Raw genomic sequence first — 23,257 nt, forward strand, 5'->3', positions numbered from 1 at the left:
CTGAAATAGTTTAAAACAAGTTTGCCTTTGCATATAGTGACAGTTCAGCACCACAGGCAAATGAGTTGCTCATATCTTAGACTCCAATCAAATTTTTTTGGTTTTCCCAAATTTGAGTGAAGATGGCTCTCTGCTAAGAGCAACTGGAGATGCAACCTGCAAAACATTCACTCTTTCCAGTATACAAATAATTGGTTTATAAGAATGCTATTTCACTCTACTTTCTGCCACTAGCTTTGTTAGTCAATGTTGGATACGGATTAGAAAGAACATCCAGCTTAAAGTTGTTTCAATTTATCCATTTCTTGATAGACTTTCAGTTTCCTCCCCCACTTAACCCAATGACAAAATAATTACCCTGGAATTTCTTATAACATAGTCAAAGTAGATTTTTCATTTTCTCCAATGCCCTTATCCAAGAAGGTGGTGGTAAAGGAAGCCTGTAAACACTGATAATGTAAGTTTTAGTGTTTTGTAGTTCACTTTTTTCTTTTCCAAAAAGCACTCACTCTGTGAATCATCTATGAGGTTTAAGGCCCCAGTTAATTTGTAGGAAGAGAAATACAGAATTTCATATTTCAGGGTAGTGAATAAAGTCTAAAAATCCAGAGTAATAAACACTAAACACTCAAATCCAAAAACAGGGGGAGATACAGCAGTGGAAATCTTTTGGGATGTTTTTTTTCCAAAAAATATGTTTGGTTGACTGATTACTCCAATTCACCAGTTTCTTGAACATAGACACTACCTAGAGAATCTCATGCCAAGAGTTAAATTTCAACAAGAAAAAAGGAATTTCACCTATTCCTGTTGTCCCTAAAATCAACTGCATATTTAGCAATTTGAAAGATTATGCTATTTATTTCCTTAACTTAAACACCAACTTTAAGTACTTGTACAGAAACAAGTTGAATTAAGTCCAAGCCAAATCCATTTCAAATTAAATAAATTAAAAGAAATCCATTAAATTTAAATCACATGGTTCAGGATAAGAAATATTTTTGGCTTGTAGCTGTGACTACTTTTACAACCTCAAAAGGTCATTCTTTCAGACAAACTTGGCACATGAAGCAATAAGGTATATAGCATATTTCCTTTGAGTGAACAATTCTATTTATTATTATTATTTATTATTCTAATTATTTCCCATTCTGACTAATTCAGTGCCTTAATAAATGAAACAATAACTGAAATGGTTTTTCCTCCTTTTTTTTTTTTTTTTCCTCTTCAGGGGAGAAGAGGGAAGACAAGGGGGAATTTAGCACTGCCTCCACCTGCTTGCAAAAGGTCAGGGCATGAAAATGTAACATTGACCCAAACAAATATCTCAACTGAATAGTACTCAGAGGGATGATTTTATTTCCAGTTGTGGTTTAATAATGAATGGATTCTTTCTTCAAAAGACATCAACGTCTCTTTTACTTACTGTACTAGAGAACTGTCTTTGAAAACTTAGATATAGTGTAACTAATAAGCCTGTGCCAAAATGTGCTCTAAAAACTCATGCCCTGATCAAAGGTATCAAATGAAAATGCCAATCTCTGAATTCTTCTAAGTTAAAAACACAGGCCCTGGGTCTAGCTGAGCTGGATGTTCATTCTGACAGGGTGAAAGGAATATGGCTTTACTCCACAGTATGAAGTAACAAATTCTATGCCAAGAAATGTGTTTATTTAATCAGGAAGGTGACAACAGTCATTACTTTACTTTCTTTACGTATCTCAAAAGGAATATAGAATAAAAATAATGACAGCAAAGAGCATTCTTTTCTTCATTGTGAAGCCCTTTGACAGATAAACTCATCTAAATAGCCTGAGTGCAATTAATAAATATATTATAGATAGAAAAAATCCATACTTTTACTGAATTCTCCAGCGAACATCATTCTCAGCTCTTTGAACAAATTGAGTCTTCTCCTACCCAGGAAAATTACTACAGCATATACCAGTGACTTCTTATATGTGGATGTGCTTTTTCATTCTTGTTTATTTGTTCACATGTATCTATCCTTAAAACTACACTTGACAGGACTTACTGCCCAATAATTAAGACTAAAGAAATCAAAAGCAGTAGGGTCTATGAAATATTACTTGTACACTTGCTTCTCTCTCTGAAATAAGAGGGAAGTTAACTGTACTAGAATAACATAGAAAAACTTCTGTCAACTCTCTAACCTAATAAATAAAAATGAGGGCAATGAATCCCTTTTCTTTCTGAAGAAAGTTATAGCAGTTTTCAAGAGACCACAAAGAATTGTAATATAGACAAATACATATAGATCCAATCAGAGAGGAGATACAGGTATGAACCAGGAGAAACAGATGTTTGATTGCAATTCTCATGGCAAACTAGAGAGAATTCTTTGAAGCTACCTTTTTATAGGGAGCTGCCCAAAGAAAATGCATGGGGAAAACAGCCAAGCAAATTTAGTATATTATGCTTTAAAAAAAAAAAAAAAAAAAAAAAAAGGAACTCTTTTTCCAGACCTAGTTTAGAACAACTCACTGTTCCCAGGCATAAAGTTTTTAATATAGTGTCGTCCTTATTCATTAAGACACATTTGACATGATACACTATTTCAGTTCTTCAGACTTGTCCTGTTAATTCTATCAACCAGAACAGAACCTAGAAGAAAGATCAGCAACAGCTGCTCTCTGTCCATCCAGTACTCTTACAATGGGAAGAGTAGAACCAGGTTTTTTTAATCTTCTTTACAATTTCACCAATCATTTTGTAAGTATGAACTCCAATAAAATTTCTCTCAATAACACATCAGTGCCAAAGTCATGTTGGCATTTAAATAATCCCTGTAGAGAACATTCATATACAGCTGAGTGAGTCCTTAAAAATACTCCCTAACTTTCATCAAAGTATCACCATAGCCCCATCCAAAGCTGAATCTCAGTCAGTGACTACAGCTAGGAAGCAATTTGGCAGGACAGAGACAGCCACCATATGAAGCAACAGCCTGGGCAGCTCTGTTGTCTGCACTGTCTCCACCCTCAGCTTCAATCAACTTCTAGGGACAGGAACTTAGTCCTTATGCTAGTCCATGAAATGGCATTCCTCAAGAAAACATGGCACTCCTTCCAAAACTGTAAGTAATACAACAGGTCAACGTGATTATTTGCAGATTATTTGTGACCTGTTGGCCATGCACAGACTACTAACTTTTGGAAATGCTGTAGCATTTTGGTAGTTTGTTGTTTCCTACTTTGTAGACACAGATGTTAATTGTTTTGCTCCCTGTTATCGATTTTCTTTCTCTCTCCAGTGAGCTTTCAAAAACTGGATTTCCAATGGTTCTCTACATTATACAACATGTACACACTAGAATCAGGGGGAAAAAACCAAACAATTGTCTTAATGACCCCATCTTCTTTCCCTGCTATGAGCGGTACCATGCCTACTTTTCATCCAACCTTGAAGTTCTTTGGATGAAACCCTATTAGAAAAAAAGTCAACATCCCCCATTTCATTTGTGGATTCCTTAAAATCTCTTCCTCACCTCAAACTTATACAACCATCACCATTTTCCCCAGCACAATCTTCTATTCACAACAGACACTGTTCATGTAACCTGCTGCTGTTGCAGTAATCATTTAAGAATGCTGTGAAAGTTGTCAATTCAGGTGTGGATTACCAAATGAAAGATCATTATTGCATTTAGACTGATGCAAAATTTTTCTCTGCAATGTGTTGAATCTTGTCTAATTTTAGATCTTTATTGAAATACCATAATCAACATCAGGAAAGAGTGGCTGAAACTATTCAAGATATGATTGAATTTTATTGGCTATAAGTGGTCACCTCTATATTTCAAAATGTGTGCCTTTCCTTCACATATCAATATATTGCTTTATTACTATACCACTTTTTGTACAGCTACATTTTTGAAACTTTACACAAAGCTGTGATTGCTACATTGTAGGTTACTATGGGAAACTGGACACTTCAAAGAAAGTTACCCACAGTCTGATAAGAAGTTCTGAGTTTTAGAGCAACAACAGATTTAAAGCCTCCCAGTCTGTTATATCAATCTAAGTGCAGTAAGACAATTCGGCTTCTAGATCAATGTTTAATTAAAAAATTAAAGCAACTCTATAGCAGGTCTAGACTTCATATACTATAAATCATATGCTCATGGCTGGAACTTTTTTTTTTGCACTATTATTTTAATTTCTTCAATTACATTGCAGGAAGTTTCTATATATCATCCCTTCCATTAATGCTTTCAGTACTCATTCCCTTCAAAAAGGCAATTTATTAACTGCATTGGCCCCATATTTGTAAGTGTTTACTTGCTAACATTCACAACTACTACTTAGAAGAAAACAGAAACAAAGATTTTCAGACTTAAGATCTTCAGGTCTTAAACTTTAAGGTTTAAACTTTATAAAGTACTTTTATGCTCTCACAGTCACCATCAAAGTCCAGTCAGTAGAAGGTGACTGCTAAGGACATAAGCAAGCAACTTTTTAAAAGTCAATCTGTAATCAAAATAATTACATATATGAGAGTTGGGGGAGGAATAAAAGTCTCACTATTACACTACAAGCAGTGCTTCCTTATATCAGCCTTTAAGAAATAATCTTTGCCAGCCAAATGAAATTGCAATGCATATTATGGAGATCTTTAAATACAGAGCTTTCCTAAACTAATTTAGTAGAGGAAGACTGGCAGGAAATGAATTAAAATCAGCATAGCTGAATGTTTTACATCACAAAACACAATTTACATCCCTGTTCCTACTGTAATTACTGTAGAGCCAGCAATAAACCAAAAAGATATCAAATGACTGAGAGTTTAGCTCATTGACATCTATCACTGCATTGCCTTTAATCCAGGTGGAATTATGGCCAAAGTATCTCTCCAATATTTGTGGCAAACATGGCATGCCACTGGATGTCATTACTAGTGCCCAAATGCAGGTGGAAAAAGGTCACCCTGCACCTTACTAAATCCTCAGAAGCTGCACTTCAGCTCTTCCACTCTGGGAAGTCAACTCTTTCCTATATGATTCACTAAATCTTCTGTAATCTTCCCCTGCTGGATTTTCCTCTCCTTTCCCCCATCTAGGGGATCGATTGTGTCCCAAAACCTGCACAGTTTAAGCCTATAAGGAAATTGCTTAGTTGAGAGAAAACTGAAAAAAAATCTTTAGAACTGTCAGAACTCTCAGAACAAGGTAGGAAAGGTAAAGTTACAGACAGACAGGTTTGTTAGGAACTCTAGGATTCAAAAGGGAAAACATGGAAAGGTGCAAAAGAGCAAAGAAGATAACCCAGTACCATCAAGGGTCTGTTACAAGTAGTGGCAGTTTCCTTCCTCCCACCTTACTGATGCTTCCTGGCCAGCAGGGTCTCTTCAGGTGTCATTTTGGAAGCAATGAGTGTACTGACAGTTTTTAAATCCTACTTATTCTTTGTGTGTAAAGTTTGTGGTCAAGTGGTACCATCTTTGCACTCTAAAACATGCATGAACAAAGTGACCCCGAGACAGATGGTAAGAACACCCATACCTTGTTATCTGCATTCTATAACTCATGCTGATGTCTCACTTTGCTTAAATTCAATCTTAGGTTAGGCAAGGCACCTAATAGTGTGGTGCTTCATAGAGCATCAACTTACAGCTATTTAAAATGCTAACAGTGCAAGTGATAAAGAATAAGAGTGTATCCATGTCATCCTGCAAACTGACTGCTACAATCCACGGGGTTGCTCCCAAATAAGGCAACAAGCTTTCACTTCCACAAATATTTAGAAGAGGTCGTCGTTGAATTGTAGGCTACTTAAAACATAAACAAATTCTGGACAGCTATTCTCATAGGAGAATTATGAGCCCAGGCCTATCGAACAAATACCAAACCCTGAAAGATGTATTTTCCAATTCTTTCCACCTACTAATAACATTTCATCAGCAGCAGATAAAGATTGGGAAAGTTGGCAATCAGAAGAAAGAAAAACAATTCAGGTGAAGAACAGCTGTTTAAGGAGAAACTAAACATTGACCTCAATAGAGGGCTCTGAAGATGTTCGAAGATCGACATGTCTTTAAGGAGTCAGATCCCAAAGTGAAGTAAATTACTACAGACATCAGAGGACCTTTTCTCCCCCTTAAAATACAGCATGAGGTCAATGAAGGATTTAAACACTGGGTGGCAGAAGAGGCCAGAGTCTCAGCAACCAAAAATAGGAGCACTGTGTCATTTTACATGCCAGAGAGTAGCCAAGATACCCCCATGGGGTGGGCCACGGGACAGGGAAGAAAAGCCCCAGGTGACCCACACCACTCTGGAGGGGCAAGCTGGGGAACAGGTCACCTTAACCAGAACTAACACATGTGCTTCAGCACCTAACAGCTGCCCTATTTCTGCTGCACTGAAAGTGGGGTTAAAAGCAGTTTCTGAGCTATGGTACTTTATAAGAAAAGTACCTTAAGAAAAACTATTAAAAAAAAAAGTACGGAGTTATGATCACCTGTTCCCCCAGCAGTTTAGAAGACTGAACTGGAGAGAACATCTGGTTAGGCAGCAGGGGACTAGCAAGTCATCTGTTGCCCTGATGTAAACATTGTGGCTTGAGGGACAAAACATTTATACTCTAAACCCATTTCAAACCACATTTGGCAGGGACATCACTTGACACTTCATAAAACTGAAGGAGAAAGAAAAGGCTAAATAAAAGCAGAGATTTCTCCCACTATATAGCTTAGTTAGGATTTTTAAACCCCAAGGTATGGACACAAAATCCAGTCTAAAAAAAAGCCTTGAAAACAAGGCACCAAAAAGCCCCAAAGGAGACGCGAGGACACCTGCTGGCCCCAAAACCTTGTAGCCAACATCATCTCTTACTGATCATACAGTTGCACTCAAGAAAGCTGTACTAATCAAAATTAAAACCAGAATGTAAACCAACTTCTGACTTTTGTGCCAAATTTACCTGCTAGACTGTGCAAGAACTTAAAATTTTGGCTAAATGTTCAGGTGAAAAGGGTCATAGTATTAAAAAAACAAAACAACTAAACCAACCACCCCCTCCCCCCAAAAAAAAAAACCACAAACCAAACAAAAGTCAAGGCATCACATGAGTTCTGAGTTTTACTTCTACTACTATTCCTAAAGGTTCACAGAAATATATCAGCGTACCTATTGACATTTATAATTGGATTAGGACAGAATAGGATCTAACAAAGTCTAAGGAGAAAACAGGAAGAGACTTAAAAATAAAAACAATACACTCAGGCCTCAGTAAGTCTAGAAGGCAGCATCATTTAGACATTCTATTTACATAGCACTGGGGGGAAAAGAAAAGCAAACCCTTATCTTTGCTAGGTAATATCTTGTTCTCAATTATTTTTAAATTGTTTTGCCTGATTAGTATTTTAGACACATTTGCTATTTGGAGAAATGAATTTAAATCAAAACACAATCAACCACTCTAGTTGTGATCCCACCTGGTCTCCCGAGTCTACAGCATCACTTTTAATGAACTTGGCAGTTGAATAACCTTTGAATATGATTTTAGTAAGAAAAAATTGTTATAGTTAGCTTTTGCAAAATTAATTATAAGCAGAATCCTTGCTTAAGATGGGAGGGTGTTTTGAAGGTATTTTAAGTGAGCTACCTTAAACAGGAACATAATAGAGACAATTGATTTACTACAAAATTAACTAGACAGTGCGAACTATAGTACAGGTCCAGATCCTGTGGTAATGAAAAAAAAAAAAAAAAAAGAAATCAACTGCAATTCTCAGTCAAGCTTTGTGATTCTGGTTTTTGGGTTGGTCGCTGAGGGAAGGAAGGGCTGGGGGATGGACACAGACATAGCCAGCAAGGGATGGAGATGAAGGAGACTAAGATTCACCAAACTGGCATTTGAGGGGAAAAAAAAACCACCCAGATTTTAGAAAAATTCAAAAATGTCCAAAATTATGGAAATCGTGAAAGTAAAAGTTTGTTTCTGTATGTTTTGGTTGATTTTAAAGCACAATTTATAGTATTTTTATTCAAAAGAGTTAAGCAGAAAATATTCTTTTACTTGTCCATTTATCTTACCTGCAAATTCTCATTTCAATGAAATCAAGGTTTTATTCTCCTGTGACACCATGAACAGCAAATTTTAAGTTGCTGCTCAAAACTCACAGAAAAGCTCCCTGTTTATACACCACTTATATGAACATAGATTAAAAAAATTAAATACAAAAACATGCTTTCACCTTTTTAAGTAGCACTATAGTGCAAGATACAAAACCCAAGTTGTCCTTTGAACAGTTTTACTGTTGCTTTTCTTGGATCTAATCTCAATTTATATAAACTTTACTAAAAAATAGTATTTAAAATACACCAGGCATATAATATATTTTTTTGGCATGGATATAGATTTTTTGTCACATTCTGTTACAGTAAGTATTCACAGTCCCCTTTGCAGACAGCTGAATAATCTTGCAAATGCTGTGAGATAAATTTACTTACATCTTGGCTTTCAAAGAAAATGTAGACAGACTAAACTGATAAAGCAATTGTTCCTTAATCTCTTTCGTGGCAGAGAATTAGTTTCTCTCAATTCCAAAGTGAATTGAACATTCTTTGCATTTGATATTTAAGTACCTGTGGATTTAACAGTTCTTCCCACTACAGAAGGAAAGGGATTTAGTACAAGCACTGTACAGGACAGAAGCCTGGATTAGCTCAAGAAATTTCTCTCAGCAAGTAAGCTTTTCTGTAGACCATTCACTAGACTGTGTTTGGTGTCCTCTATTTTCAGCAAATTTGCAACACCTGCCAGCAACTTGAGTCTCTCTCAGATTTTTACACTCCCCTCTTCCAGACTAGAGCTGCTCATTCACTGGTATGGAAATTAGCAGCATGTCAATACAGTCTAAATGGAAAGAAAATAAATAACATTTGCAATGAAGTGTCAGTTCCGATTCTTTCACAATTTTATTTGGGACTTGCACACACAAAAACCCAGGAAAAAAAAATCAAACTATTTTTTAATCAGGTTTGAGTAACTTAAAATAAACATGATGGTTATACATTTTAAGCCTTAAAATTTTACTATAAACACATACAAAATATTTAGTGTTTCAGATATTACGAGGAAAGAAGCCCTTAATGACTAGAAACAGTTCACAGCTCCCTGTGCTTCAAGGGGAAGGAAAGGTTTTCAGAAAAGTCTAAAAAAGGAAACTGAAATTTGTTGCTGGATTTCACTAGAGGGCAGGGGATGGGAAAGGACCCTCAGTCACCCAGTGCAGAGACTAAATTTCTCTGCTCTTTGCTATTTCCTAATCTCATCTCGTTCCCTCACAGCTCTTACCACTTCCCCTTTCCAGCATTCAGTCTGGTATCTACTCCAGTTGCATAGGATGAAAAGCAATTACACATCAGTGTCCCTTCCCAACAAGTACAGGTGCATATCACTGACCAAACAGACTTAAAGAGGTAGTTCTTCAGTCCTGAACAAATGCTTAACACTGTTAAGTCAAGTGCTACCTAGAAAGCAGCTTCTTGGTCCTCTCATTTATAAGTCCTTCCAAGCACTCAATACCAGCACCACTTTATTTTCCTGGCAGGAAGAACCTGCCTCTGCTTAGAACAGAGGAAAGTCCATAATTGCACTGTATTTATTTTCTCACTAGAGAAGTCAGTACTACACATTAAATTATACATAGGTATCAAATGAAATAAAGTGTGCAACATTACTGTATTTTATTAAAACTTTGAGATCATCCAAAATACAATTTAGTGGAATATGAACTTAAAGTTTAACAGGAAGCAACTCAGAAAATTATTAAACATCCTAAAATGCATTTTTTATAATAATTAAAATCCCAATTCAGAAAGTCCCCCTGAATTATTCTGTTAAATTGTCCCAAGTAAATAAAGAACAGCTCATCCCATTAACTAATATAGTGCATAGGATGCACTATAGACCACAAAAAGACCACTTTTCACACTGGTCACCTGGTTTATTTGAAACTGAGTTACCCTGTAGGAGTTTCCATTACATGATTGGCCCATGCTATGACTTCTGCAATAGTGCAACGTTAAGCATACCCAGTTCACAGCAATTCAATGCAAGTGAGGGAGAAAAATAGGATAAACTTACAGCACACAAAACCTAACAACTACCAGAATAACAAGAGACCAGAACTCTACAGATGCTGAGTGATGAGCCACCACAGGAACCACTCCAGTGTAATCTTTAAAGGGTTAAACCAGAACTTTGCAATTGATAAAAAGGTCAAACAAGATTATCATGCATCTCAAGGAGGAAAAAAAACAAGAGAATTTATCATGGAATAAGTGAGTGATGGTGTATAGAATTTATTCAGGTATGCTTTAAGGAGATTGTGAAGTTATGCAAAACTGACTGTGGAATGTTTCAGGGAAGAATCAAAGACAAGGAAAGGGAGGAATCAAGGTGGTTCAGGGATGAACAAACATAAAAATGTGAGAAGACTGAAACAAGCTGGCTGTCTGTGTCTGTTTCTCCTTTGAAACCACTGAAATATTCAGCATACAACATCAATCTCCTCAGCCCCAATACCTCAGAGGATACACAGTAAACAATATTAAATGTTAATAATCATCTGGGTTTAATAGACATATTGACACACACTATATTTATACCAGGTAATTAAGTGTGTCCAAACTGGGTCTCAAACTGTCTACTGAACATGACTTCTGCTCTGTATTAACTGTTGACTGACCTCTGGAAGCTCTTTGGAATAGAGTCAATTGTCCTGGGGGTAAACTTTTCCTATATATCAACAACCTGACAGTATGACAATAAGTTTCTAGAGCTTAAAGTTTTTCATCTCTTCTCATCCTTTTATTTTTATATAGAAACATATTATATATAATATGAAAACACAAATCTATTTTATAATGCATAAAGCACACAATTATATTATTATATAATACATAGTCATATATATTAAATATTTAGATAGGTATCTATACATATAACTAATGTAAAATAAAAATATATAATATATATTAATATATATTATGTAATACATACAATGCACATGGTGCATAATATGCACATATTGATGACAGATGACAGAGGAATAATGAAACCTCAACACTATCATTTAGTGTTAGATTCTAGGTATTTAGACAAGTAGAGGAATTTAACTCCACCTATTGTAACTGCTGAACAACTCAACTGACTTTATTTGGCAAATAGTGTAGTTTTCATAGAACTGGTAAGAAATAATAACCACTAACACAGCTGAAGTGACATTTTATACCTACTTTGCATAGTCAAAGAGCCTGCTGTCCCAGAGCTGATGGTTTCCTCTGTAACCGGAATGGAAGAAGCAGGAATCCGTCCCATCAAACTGGTTGAGACCATCTTCCGAGTTTTTTGAGGCGTGGCTGTGCACAACATCCAGCAGAACCGTGATGCCCATGGAGTGAGCAACGTCAATCATTTCCTTCAGGTCATCTGGAGTTCCATAGCGGCTGCAGCATCAAAATGGGATGTGTTAGGAGTTGTACAAATCGGGACTTACGCTGCCAATGCCTAACACTGATCAGGAAAACTACATGGAAGTCAGCAGTCCTTCATCACCGGTTGTACACAGGTTATTTTTTCAGCCTCTTAAAATGTTAGGTTCTAAGCAATAGTTACTACTTAAGCAATTTTTTGTTATAAAAATTGCATCATGCACGCAATGTTTTGCGGAAATAGATTGTTTTATTCTCCCATTTTAATCTATTAATACATCAAATTGAGTATAAAAACTGATACAACTTTAAACTTCTATTTAATATTGAACGTGAATTCATGTTTATCATCTATTTTCACCCAAGGCCTCAAACCTAAGCACAGCCTGTTACAAAAAGTTCCTACAGAACACACAGAGCCATGATTTTAATCAAGTGTATTAGGAGCAAGCAGTGTATAGTTCTGTTTGTCAGAAAAGAATGCCCTACACATCCTGTCTGCTACTGCCAAGAATTCCACAACACAAAACCCATGCATAAAGACTGCTGAAGGTGGATTACCCAGAATATGCTATGACAGCTGAAGTTACTTATAATCTTTTTGTTTGTATCCTATACAAAGTGATTCACAGAGCAGCTGATCACTGTGCCAAATTGATTTCAGATTTAAGAGTAAGCTTGAGCAAATACCTAAGCCATTACTTTCCATTAAACACTCACTTGCAAACATACATACAGAGATACTGATTTCAGTGGATGGGAAAGAAGGTAAAAGAACAGATGCTGAAGTACTTAAACCTACCTTGATGCTGCAAAGAAACTTGTGACCTGATAACCAAAACTGGCATAGTATGCATGTTCCATAATAGCCATCAGCTGGACACAGTTATACCCTACAAAAAAAAAGAAATAACAAAAAATTATGCCTTAAGGATAATTAAAAGAGGATTCAACACCTGCAACATTCATTTCAGTCTTCTCCCCTTTTAGTTGCCTTTGACTCTAGTGATTTACCACTGAAGATCCAGTAACTTTCAAGAGGCAATTCTACCTAATAGTTTATACTTACATGATCTTCCATTAGAAAAGAGACAGTCAATTTGTCAAGTGATCTACACATAACTAGGTATATTGAAACTCCCAGATGTAGAAAGAAATAAGTGATATGTGAGTATAGCCTTTATTTAACTTTAGAATATTAGCTATGCCAATCTGCACATCCTGAACTTCTGCTTCACTTTTGACACTTGCAGTCATTGGGTGTGGAGTTATTCACTGGCTGCACATACTGTGATAGAATCACAGAACAGTTTCTGTTGGAAGGGACCTTAAAAGATCATCCAGTTCAACTCCTCTGCCATGAGCAGGGACACCTTCCACTAGACCATATTACTCAAACCCCTTCCAGGGATGGGGCATCCACAACTTCTCAGGGTAACCTGCACCACCCTCACAGTAAAGAATTTCTTCCTAATACCCAAACTAAACATATCCTCCTTCAGTTTAAAGCCATTCCCCCTTGCCCTGTCACTGCATGACCTTCCAAGAAGTCATAGAATCATAGAATCAATCAGGTTGGAAAAGACCTCTGAGATCATCAAGTCCAACCCTTGATCCAACACTGCCGTGGTTCCCAGACCATGGCGCTGATGCCACATCCAGTCTCACCTTAAAAACCTCCAGAGACAGTGAATCCACTACTTCCCTGGGCAGCCCATTCCAATGGCTGATCACTCTCTCCGTAAAAAATTTCTTCCTAATGTCCAACCTAAATCTCCCCTGGCACAGTTTAAGATCGTGCTCTCTTGTCCTGCTGTTGGTTGCCTGGAGAAGAGACTGACCTCCACCAGGATCCAACCTCCTTTCAGGGAGTTGTAGGGAGTGATGAGGTCTCCCACTCCAACTTTCCTGTAGGTCCTCTTTCGGTATTGGGAGCGTCCTATAAGGTCTCCCTGAAGCCTTTTCCCGGCTGAACAACCTCAACTCTCTCAGCCTGTCTTTCCAGGAGAGCTGATCCAACCTGATCATCTGATCTTCTCCATGGCCACAGTACTCGCCACACATCCTTAACCAAAGCAATCTTGAATATCAGTGAGTAAGTGCCACAGATAACTATCAAGTGAGTACTACCAACAACAGATAAATTTCAGGTTTTATCTACAGGTTGTTAAAACTCACACTACCACCACTTCTCTTAGTTTGAACAAAATCTTTCTTTAGCTTAGACAAGATGCTGTGGGGTTGTTTTTTTTTTGTTCTTGGGTTTTTTTATAGCTATGACATTTAAAAACAGAGCTATTATTAGAAGACAGTTGGTATGAGCTCAACAATTTGTCAGATTCATTGCTGGTTTATAATTCAGGCTCATTGTACTTATTCTTATTTACAGCATTTTTATAAATAAACAGCAACACAGCATCAAATTAATCTCATTCAATTTGCTTGCTATTTATTTCACTATTTGTCATGCACATATTTTTACAAACTATTAATATATTACAATTCTTATATAGTAATGTCTTTAAAAACTTATCCTAACAAGTAAGACATTCCAAAACTGAATCTAACAGACCTTAAAAATATCTTTAAAAATACTTAACTTCCACAATGTCTGCTTAATGTAAATAAGAAGGAACATTAGCTATCTAAATTTGATACTGCTTTTATTTTGAGGTGTATCAGCCTTTTCATGACATTTCTGTACAAAGACAAATTTGTAGGTAAAGCAGAATGCTTTCCTAATTCTGTAAATCATATTAACCTCCTGGAACAACTGAAATTCCTTGGCAGTAAGGAGTCACAGATACATAATGCTGAATCCAAGTTTACTTTTTGTTGAGGGTTCCCAGACATGTAGATGTCCCTCATCCCACCTGCAAGCTTAACTTTATTCAAGGGTAAAAGCCACATTCTATGAAACACTGATTTAACTGTAAACCTACACAAAAACATATGGCTTATTCAGGGACTCTGATAAATAAAAAAAAAAAATCAAGTACAAACACAACCACCATACACAGAGATTTCAACTATGGGTGTCACATTTATTTTACAGCTGAGTGTAACAAAACATATTTCATCACAAGGCAGTAAAAGCCAGGAAGCTCTAATACTGTCCACTACAGACACAGTGCAAAGACATCAATAAAAAATAATCCAAGAGAAATTGAGTAAAACAGTTTTGTTATGCTTCCTGAGATAATGGTGCCAGCTGTTTCATACATCCTTTCCAATATACTAGAAGTTTTTTTCCTGAAGAATATTTTTCACATTTAAAGTTTCCATGTTCTGATACTTCATAGCTACTGTTCAGGGATTAAAAACAAACAAAAAAATCTACATTGCTTATTCTGGCAAAAAACCCGAACAAACAAAAAGATCCATGTACTTCTTGCCCTCTCCTTAGAATCAAGCTTTACATTAGTAGAGCCATTTTAGAATGTAGTATTTTCTGAAGACTTTCTCACAAAACCAGCTCCTTTTTTTAACTTGAAAAGCATGCTAAAAGCAGACTGCCCTGCAATATTTATCTAGGTTTTAGCAATCACATTTTATTTCAAAATCTGCAAACTGGATTTTGATTCACATATCCTTTTCAGTCTTTGTTTCTCCTCCATAGATTTCACTTGTTTCTAATTTTTGCTCACCTAAGAATCTATTTTTATATATAGTACGTGCAATCAGAAAATACAACTGTAAATACTTGACAGTTATCTTTTCTAATAAGAGCACAGGTACATAAATCTCTGTCTCTACTTACCAAGATCCTTTATTCTAGGTAGTACATTGTATGTGAAGTTTTTATAAGAAGCTACTTTCCCTTCTGGGGAAGCAATCCCCACATGAGATTCATAGATTCTTAGGCTTTTTAATCTCTTGGGGGAAGGATGTTTATGCTATAAGGAGAGATAAAACAAACAAGTTGTCATTAGGAACAGCTTAGGAGTGTTGTCACAATCACATGATTTGCACAAGGTAAAAAGCAATTTAAGGTTTCTTTTGTTTTTTTTTCCTCCAAGAGCAGAAACATTTCAAAAGTAATTAAGCATTTTAAACTGTTAAAGCAAACATCTCTTTCAAATTAACATTTTTATGAACAAGAAACTGGACATTCATGATTCAACACTTTTCTTATACCCCTTCTTAATTACATTAAAGTGTACAAACTGATAGTAAACATTGCACTTAGAGTTCTTCTGAATTACTATGAAGCTTGTTTGAAAATAGAAAAATAGAAAGATAAGTTTTTATTTTTCAAGCAAACCTGCTTTTTGCAGGTATTTCAAGTTGTCCTACCTTCTCCAAACTGAAATTTATAAACACTTTGTTCCTAAAGAATACAGTTCCATAGCACAGAATCACCTATATTTCAATTAGTTAGGACTAAGAAATGATTAAAAAAATCTGTAGATGAGTACACAGAATTTCCAGGTTGGAGAAAATATTTTGAGAATACAGAGGCAATTGAAGTTAATCACAAAACCTCGTCCTTACACTTGAAAAGCTTATACTTGATCAGAATTTTACTTTATAAAACAAACTGAGAAAGTCTGAGAAACTTTGGAAAACCACTTCGGAAAACTAATGCTTAAAACTTATTTTTCCCCAGAAGACGTTTCTTTTCCTCTCTCTTACAATTAAGAAAAAAATTACAAGATTTTATATTCTATATGTTAGTTTATTATTCCAGTGAAATCTTGAAAAGGTAGGGGAAAAAAATTAAAACCATATATATACAAACAGAAAATAAAGGGACAAGGAAAAGAACAAAACTTTTGGTTGAGGTGTGTTGACTGTGTTTTAATTCTACTGGGTACCTCCCCTATTCATAAAGGGATTCTTTATTTTTTCAGTAAAGCCTTGTCTGCACCCAAATGTTCTTGCCTCCTTTTCACTCCAGGTCATATCAATCACTGCATTTCCAATTCCCTCTCCGTTCCTTTTTTCACAGAGGACTGAGGTGTCACAAAGCATCAGATATTGTTGGTCACTACACTGATAAAAACTATACATTTTAATAAGAATTACTATATATCATGTTTTCTATTTTTTTTAAGAAAATATTTTCCATGTGAGTAACCCTTTCTCAGTCAAGCAGTTGTTTCATAATTTGAGGTGGGTGCTCAAATTTAATTCAAAACAGAGGTTGCAGCATCTCTTACACAGAACACTGCATACCCTTGCAAAAAACATCAAGAATTGTAATATGAAGAAACATCACTGGGATGTTTCAAACTTCAAATGTTCTCTGAGGGTATTTTTCATATATCAGCTAAAGAGTTCTCTCTCTTATAGCAGTATGTGAGAAGTAAGAGGGCTTTAAACTCAATAAATGGATTTTCCTGATACCAGCAAACTAGGATTTGACTGGAGCATGAGCTTTTTGACTGGAGCACTTTTGAAAGCTTTTTTTCTGACTTCATACAACATTGACTTATTATTGAGTACTAAACTTAGCATTTGCAGATAGCTAACTCTTAAATCCAGTACTGATAATTCCCTGCCCTCCTCCATACCAGGAAGGGACATTGAGTCATGGAACAGTTGTCAATCTTGCCTAACAAGTGGGAAACCAAGTTAAAAATACTACTTTAACAGGTAACTATTTTTCACATACTCTACAGAAGAATGAAAAAAGTAGCTCAAAAACATCCATCATTAAAGTCACCTGTTTCTGTCAAAGCCATGAATAAAACCCCTTCACTTCTCAGGTAGTTACTTTTAACTAGTTTGCAAACCCTCTTTTGTGAAATAACTCTTATTTTCTTCCAAACAGGGATACAAAGGTGACATGATAAACAGGTTCATACACCTCTTGAAAATAATATTTAAGCCTTACTATATATGACTGTGGTGGATTCCAGTGCACCCAATCATAATTCACTTTGTCTTCATCACGGACTACATATCTCGCCCAAGGTGAAATACGATAGAGGAGGGCGCCGTTCTGAGCACGAATCACCACCTATAAAATAACCACAACATATGCATGCAGTCACATATAATTCACATAACACCTCCTATGCAAGCCATTGTGGGGAATGAAATAGTGCACTATGCAGAAACTTAATTTAAAGGACACACAAATACACAATGCAAGTCGAGAGAGGGAAGAATGACTCTGTTCACTGAGACGATTTGTAAAGGGATAGTAAACCAAACATGCCAGACACAGGAGTGATGTTCATGATCAAGAGCTGAAAGGTGAGGATATATACAGGCTTTACAGAAGCAATGGGAGAAAAAGCCTTCCCAAATGGATTACTGTTAGGTTCCCTAATTTCCCCTGTCATTGCTATTCCCTTCCTGTGTTCTCATAAATTTAAATAGACATGCAATATAATGCTATGAAGATGAGAACTGTGATTTGTTTTACTTAGCAAACAATTTAATAAGCCAATTTTAATATCTTAATTTCATCTTCTTTTCTATGCTCTGTGAGTCCTTACCAATGTCATATAGACCAGAACCACAAATAACACAAGAAAGCACAGGACAGCTTCTGGGTCAAAAAGGGAAAAAAGTGAAATTTGAATTGCTGGGTTTCTTCTGCTGCTTTTCAGTGTGTCTGTTATCCTTCATCATTCTAATGCTAAAACAAAGTATTACTGTTGGTTTTACTCTCCAATTTGGTTTCCTCTGTTTTATAAGAGGTCATGAAAAGGGACCATTATTTCCTTCAGAAGCTCATAAAGCTTCCCTTCACCAGAAAGAGTGACCAAACACAAACTAGGAGCTCTTTTAGACTACTTTAATTTTACAAAAGAAAAGCAAAATTGAAATAATGATTAGGATGATGTTGAACTAGGACCTTGCAGAAGACATTGCATTTGAGGAGGTGATGTTGCTGACTGGAAGAGTGTTGCATGTTTAAGAAGTAGGGCCAACAGGTCCATGCTGTGCTGTGTCCCCTGGCTGTATGACAAACCTCAGCATCACCCCCCCTGTGGTGATGTTGACTCTGCCACCTGTATGGCCTTGCCTTTGGTCGCAAGTGAAGTATGAAATTCTCATGAGAAAAGAACTCTTGTTAGAAGTAGAGTTGTTCTCTTGCAAAAACAATTATATATACTAGCTGGAATGACCAAAGGGGAGAGTTTCTCTCCAGGGACAGGATCTGTTCCACCCAGCATGCCCCGGTAAAATCTACCAGGGCACTGTCTGATGCCACATTAATGCAGACAGCCAAGCATTTGAAGGTGACTTCTTCTCATTCCATCTAATTGAAACAGTTATCCTATGAAGCCAATTGTTGTCATACCTTTCTTCTTGAGATGCAGAATCCTGCTCCACCTCTCTCACTTCCCTTCACCTCACCTCACCTCCCCTCTCCTCAGTGCAGAAGGAACAGCACCACTCTGGTTTTGCTTGGTATCTTGGCTGCCATTATAACAGTAACACAGAAGGCTTGCAAATTTACAACCTAAAAATGTACAAGCAAGTGAAGTCCTGGAATTCTTAATTCTGTTTTTGTTAAGAAATCGATAGCTGGGTTTTTAAAGAGAAAGTGTGTTTTCTTTGCTCCCAATTCCTAACACATAGTCTGGAAAAGCAGAATTATCAAAGAATTGCATTTTCGCCTCTGGCAAGTGTCTTTCATTGTTTTGATAATCTGTATCCTTAACCTAACCACAGAAGAAAGTAGAATCACAGTATCATGGAATAGGTCAGTTGGAGGAGACCTTTTTAAGGTCATCTAAACCAACAAGGAGGAAAATATGCAGAAAGTTGATGGAAGCTGATAGAGTAAGGCAAGGAAGTAGGATTGCTGTGTCTCAGTACGTACTATTACAACAACTCCAATCCAGAACAGGTCTTATAGGAAGGAGTAATTGAGGTTAACCATCTCATCAGAAAAAGCTGAGGAAGTTATTGAAAACACTGTACAGTTGCATGGAAAATTTCTTCTGGTAACTGTGCTAGAAAAGCTGGTCCAAAGAGTATTTCTGCATATTATGTCAGCACTATTAGGATCTTTCTTGCTGATAGCATTGACAATTTGCAAGTTACTCTTAAAATAATAAAGCTTATCTCCTCTTTCTGATAACATACTTCTGATGATGTTATTGCTTCTTTTATTATTTTCTCCTGATTTACCCATCACAGAAGTAAGATGATTACTGAATATAAAACCCATAACTAATTATTCATGTTGGCAATCCTTTTTAATATTTTAGGGCAATTTATACTTGACAGGCTTATGAGGGGTGGGCACCACTTAAGAAATATGAAGTAATTTATCTACATTCAGAACATTATTTAATTAGATGCAGTACTACTTTAATCCAAAAATGATCCTGGAGGGGGGTAAAGTTTATTTATTATGATATACAAAACCCAGTCATGCATTGTCTTTAATTTAAACCATTAAGCAAAGAAAAACAGTTAAGAAAAAGAGAGATTATAAATCCATTTCAACGAGCAGCCAGTTATCTCACTTTTTAAACTCACACTTCTAGAGTTATGCTGCACATGTTAAATAACCATAGTTCTGTATCCCATCCTTCTGACAACGTATAAGAACTTCTGTTGCTCTGTAGTCACTCAGCTCAAATTGACCACACTTTCCCTCACTTTGAGGCATCAGTGCATTTGATTTACCAGCTTTCCAGGAGTCATTTTGTTGAAGTTCTAGCTTTGCTTCCATTCGAAACATCTACAAAGTGAAGTTTAATGGTTGGATTTTTCAGGAACTGAGAGACTTATAGGGACTCATACAAGTTTCTATCAACTTTCACAGTCAGAATTTTAATAGCTAGAACTAAAACTTCCAAGAAGAAAAGACAAACATTTATTTGTCATATATTATGACAGTAACAATGTCAATACATTAACTGGTGGTGGAAATCTACCACTCTCAGAGTTGGGTTTACACACTTCAATAGTATAAGCCTTTGGAGTCTGCTCTATTTTAAGGCTCACAATCTAAATTTTGGGGTTCATTTATTTTAAGACTTTACTTTCAGTTCTATTACGTGAAGATAAGAAAACTTCCATTGTTTAAAGGAAAAGGATATATTTATCCAACAATAGAAGCCACAAAATTTAACCATGCCAATATCAGAAAGAAAAAAAAAATAAATCACTAAACAAATTTGTTGCCTTCTTCACATTGTAGGAGGTCTTAAATATTTTTCAGATATATCCAGCCATGGTTGTAGATTAACCTCACTACAACAGTAGAAACCTCAGTTTTGCTTATGTGTTGCTGTAAGTTTTGAACATCATGGGCTGTGCACAGAGAAAGTAGAGTCAAAAGGAACATCACTAACACAGAAAAGGAATCTTTACAACACTAAAGCTGGTAAAGTTGAATCATTTCAGTGTCTGGTTTACAGAAGCATAATCAACACAGTATTCTTAAACTTCTATCAAGTGATCCCAGATAAATTCAATTCTTGATTCCTATGCTTGCTTAACACTTTTCTTAATTTTATGTGAATCTCATTTACAGAATCACTCCTAGGTTTAATTACCAAGCTCTGCACTCAATCAACTTATTCTTCTCTCCTGATACTGTAGAATGTTGATCTATAAGCTATAAATAGAAAGACTTCAAATAATATTTTCTAGAGATTATTGGGACAGAAACCCCACACAATCATGCCTGGTTGACACATGAGGAAAAACAACCAAACAAAAAACAAACTGCAAAAAGCTGAATGATGCCACAAAACAAAGAGTAATTTGGCCCAAGACTGACAAAAATAACACTAATGAAAACACCCCAACAGCTTTCATTCCCATATTTGCTTTGGCATTTCTTGAAATAATTGTTGTACTAAAAGGAGTAATAATATAAAACACATACAAAACCAAGACAGATAAAACCTCTTGCTCCACTCACCCCAAACTATTACTTGTGGTCCATTCTCTACAGTGTTCAGACATAAAAAGTATCTGCCATGTATACTCTGCACGTGCTGCTATGAGTTTTGTATGTATAAAGAATACTGAATATAGTCACTACACAGCCCTTTTGACAAAGTACCTATAAGTGTACTTAATAGATACTGTATTTTTGCTCCAAATCAGTCTGGACTGAGTAAAACCAATTTCAGAGAAGTTTCAGCTTAAGGTAGCTACCATTTAGTCCATCAACACTTTATAGGTGACTTTACATTTTCCAATTAACTCAAGAAAATGTTCTCTAAAGAACATATATAACATTATGATGTTCGTTAAATTGGCTTCTTCAAACTGGCCTTGGGATTTACCTACTTCATTTTCAAGAGCTATGTCTTTGTTCTTTCCTTAAGGTATATGAGGAGGCACACCACACCATTTGATACAAAGACTACTGTTTGTTTAAACTGTTAAAAATACCCCAAACTGGTTAAGAAGAAAGAAATCTGTATCTCAAGAAGTGTTACATTTACAAATGACAGATGTAAAGAACTGGCCACCATCTACATTAAACATCTCTTTGTCTGAAACATAAGATAAAGTAGTATTTTCCTGTCAAACTGCATAATAGGAGGACAACATAATGGTTATTTTTTTGTGTGTATAGAAGGAAGTCTCTTAAAACAGCCAGTCCCTGTTCAAAACTCTATTAAAAAGTCTTTCCCCAACTTGCCCAATCTCCAAGGTGTCTCACCCAGCAGAAATTTCTAATAAAATAATGTAGAAGATTCAAAGTTAGTGATGCCGAATTTGCCTACCTCAACTCTACAAATGGTTCACCCTGAGTAGTTTTGGGTTTTTTCCCCCTCCTCTGGTGGTAAATACATTCAGATAATTTGTAAAAATGCAAAATCTTTGATGAGACCATTGAAAGTCATATGATTTTGGCTTCCAAGTGAAATATAAATACATGTAAATAAATGCTCTCCTACAAGTAAGTGTCAGAAAGACAGAATGAAAGCATCCTTCAAAACTGGACATTAAAAAGTCAATTTGCTCTAAAAGTGGACATGGTACAGATATACAATTTATATAAGCCCAACTGTAAAACAAGAGTGAAGATCTTCACCTGAAGCTGCACATCTTTTGTATGTAAAGGTTAAAAATGTATGGTTTGTATTCATTTTCCATTATAGAGATGTTGGGTGTATTTTCAAAATTTCTATCTGAAGTGTTTAGCCCACTTGAAGTTTAGCATCCAAACCCACTGTAATTAGAGCAGTAGATTTTGTAGATGAATACACCCAAGATAGTAAAAACATGTATTGGTAACCTGAGGTTTAAGGCTTCAGTGCTACTTCAGTGATTAATTTTGAAGTAAAAACTTTCTGATCAGAATAAAAATCAGTAGAAAAACAAATGCATGGTTGTAGTAAAAGGAAATCCATAACCTACAAAGACTGGTTTTGAAGGTATGTAAAAACTGGTGTGCAAAAATTATCCAAATGCTGGACTGCTGAAAGACAAGGCAGGACCTAAATCTCAAAAGAACATTAGTATAAAAGTAACATTGTCCACAAGAGTACAGGAAACTCATGAAATGGAGAGTTAGCTGTGGGATAAAACTAAGCATAGAGGTTATGGGTCTGTTTGGATGATCTTTAAAACTCTCAGAAGGAGTTTATTACAGTTAAGGGGAAAACATCACTCTGAGGACAGTCCAGTGCCATAAAGAAAAAGGCAATAACACATTTGGAGCAATTCAGAAGTTGAAATAGGCTCCATTTAATGTAATGGTGCTGCCAATGCAGAACAAGCAAGATTCAGGGGCCTTGAGTTTTCTGACATTTGAGACTCTTGGGTATCCCACTATTCTGCCCTTCCAAAACAGCACAGGTCTTCCATATCATCTCTAGTATATCTGACAACCCCTTCTGGATGTCTCAGGGC

At 36.1% G+C, this 23,257-nt stretch overlaps 1 protein-coding gene across 2 annotated transcripts in view; it reads right to left on the reverse strand.

The window, feature by feature from the left end:
• GBE1 (1,4-alpha-glucan branching enzyme 1) overlaps positions 1-23,257 on the reverse strand; it is a 149,023-nt gene that overhangs the window by 70,055 nt on the left and 55,711 nt on the right. For both annotated transcript variants that reach the window (XM_027660072.1, XM_027660071.1), the window contains exons 4-7: positions 17,301-17,426; positions 15,222-15,357; positions 12,264-12,354; positions 11,267-11,476 (exon numbers count right to left, since the gene is read on the reverse strand). In XM_027660072.1, coding sequence (XP_027515873.1) covers positions 11,267-11,476; positions 12,264-12,354; positions 15,222-15,357; positions 17,301-17,426 — 563 coding nt within the window. The remainder of the gene's footprint in view (positions 1-11,266; positions 11,477-12,263; positions 12,355-15,221; positions 15,358-17,300; positions 17,427-23,257) is intronic.

Source organism: Corapipo altera, unplaced genomic scaffold, assembly GCF_003945725.1.
Source record: "Corapipo altera isolate COAL_440 unplaced genomic scaffold, ASM394572v1 74, whole genome shotgun sequence".
Lineage (NCBI taxonomy): Eukaryota > Metazoa > Chordata > Aves > Passeriformes > Pipridae > Corapipo > Corapipo altera.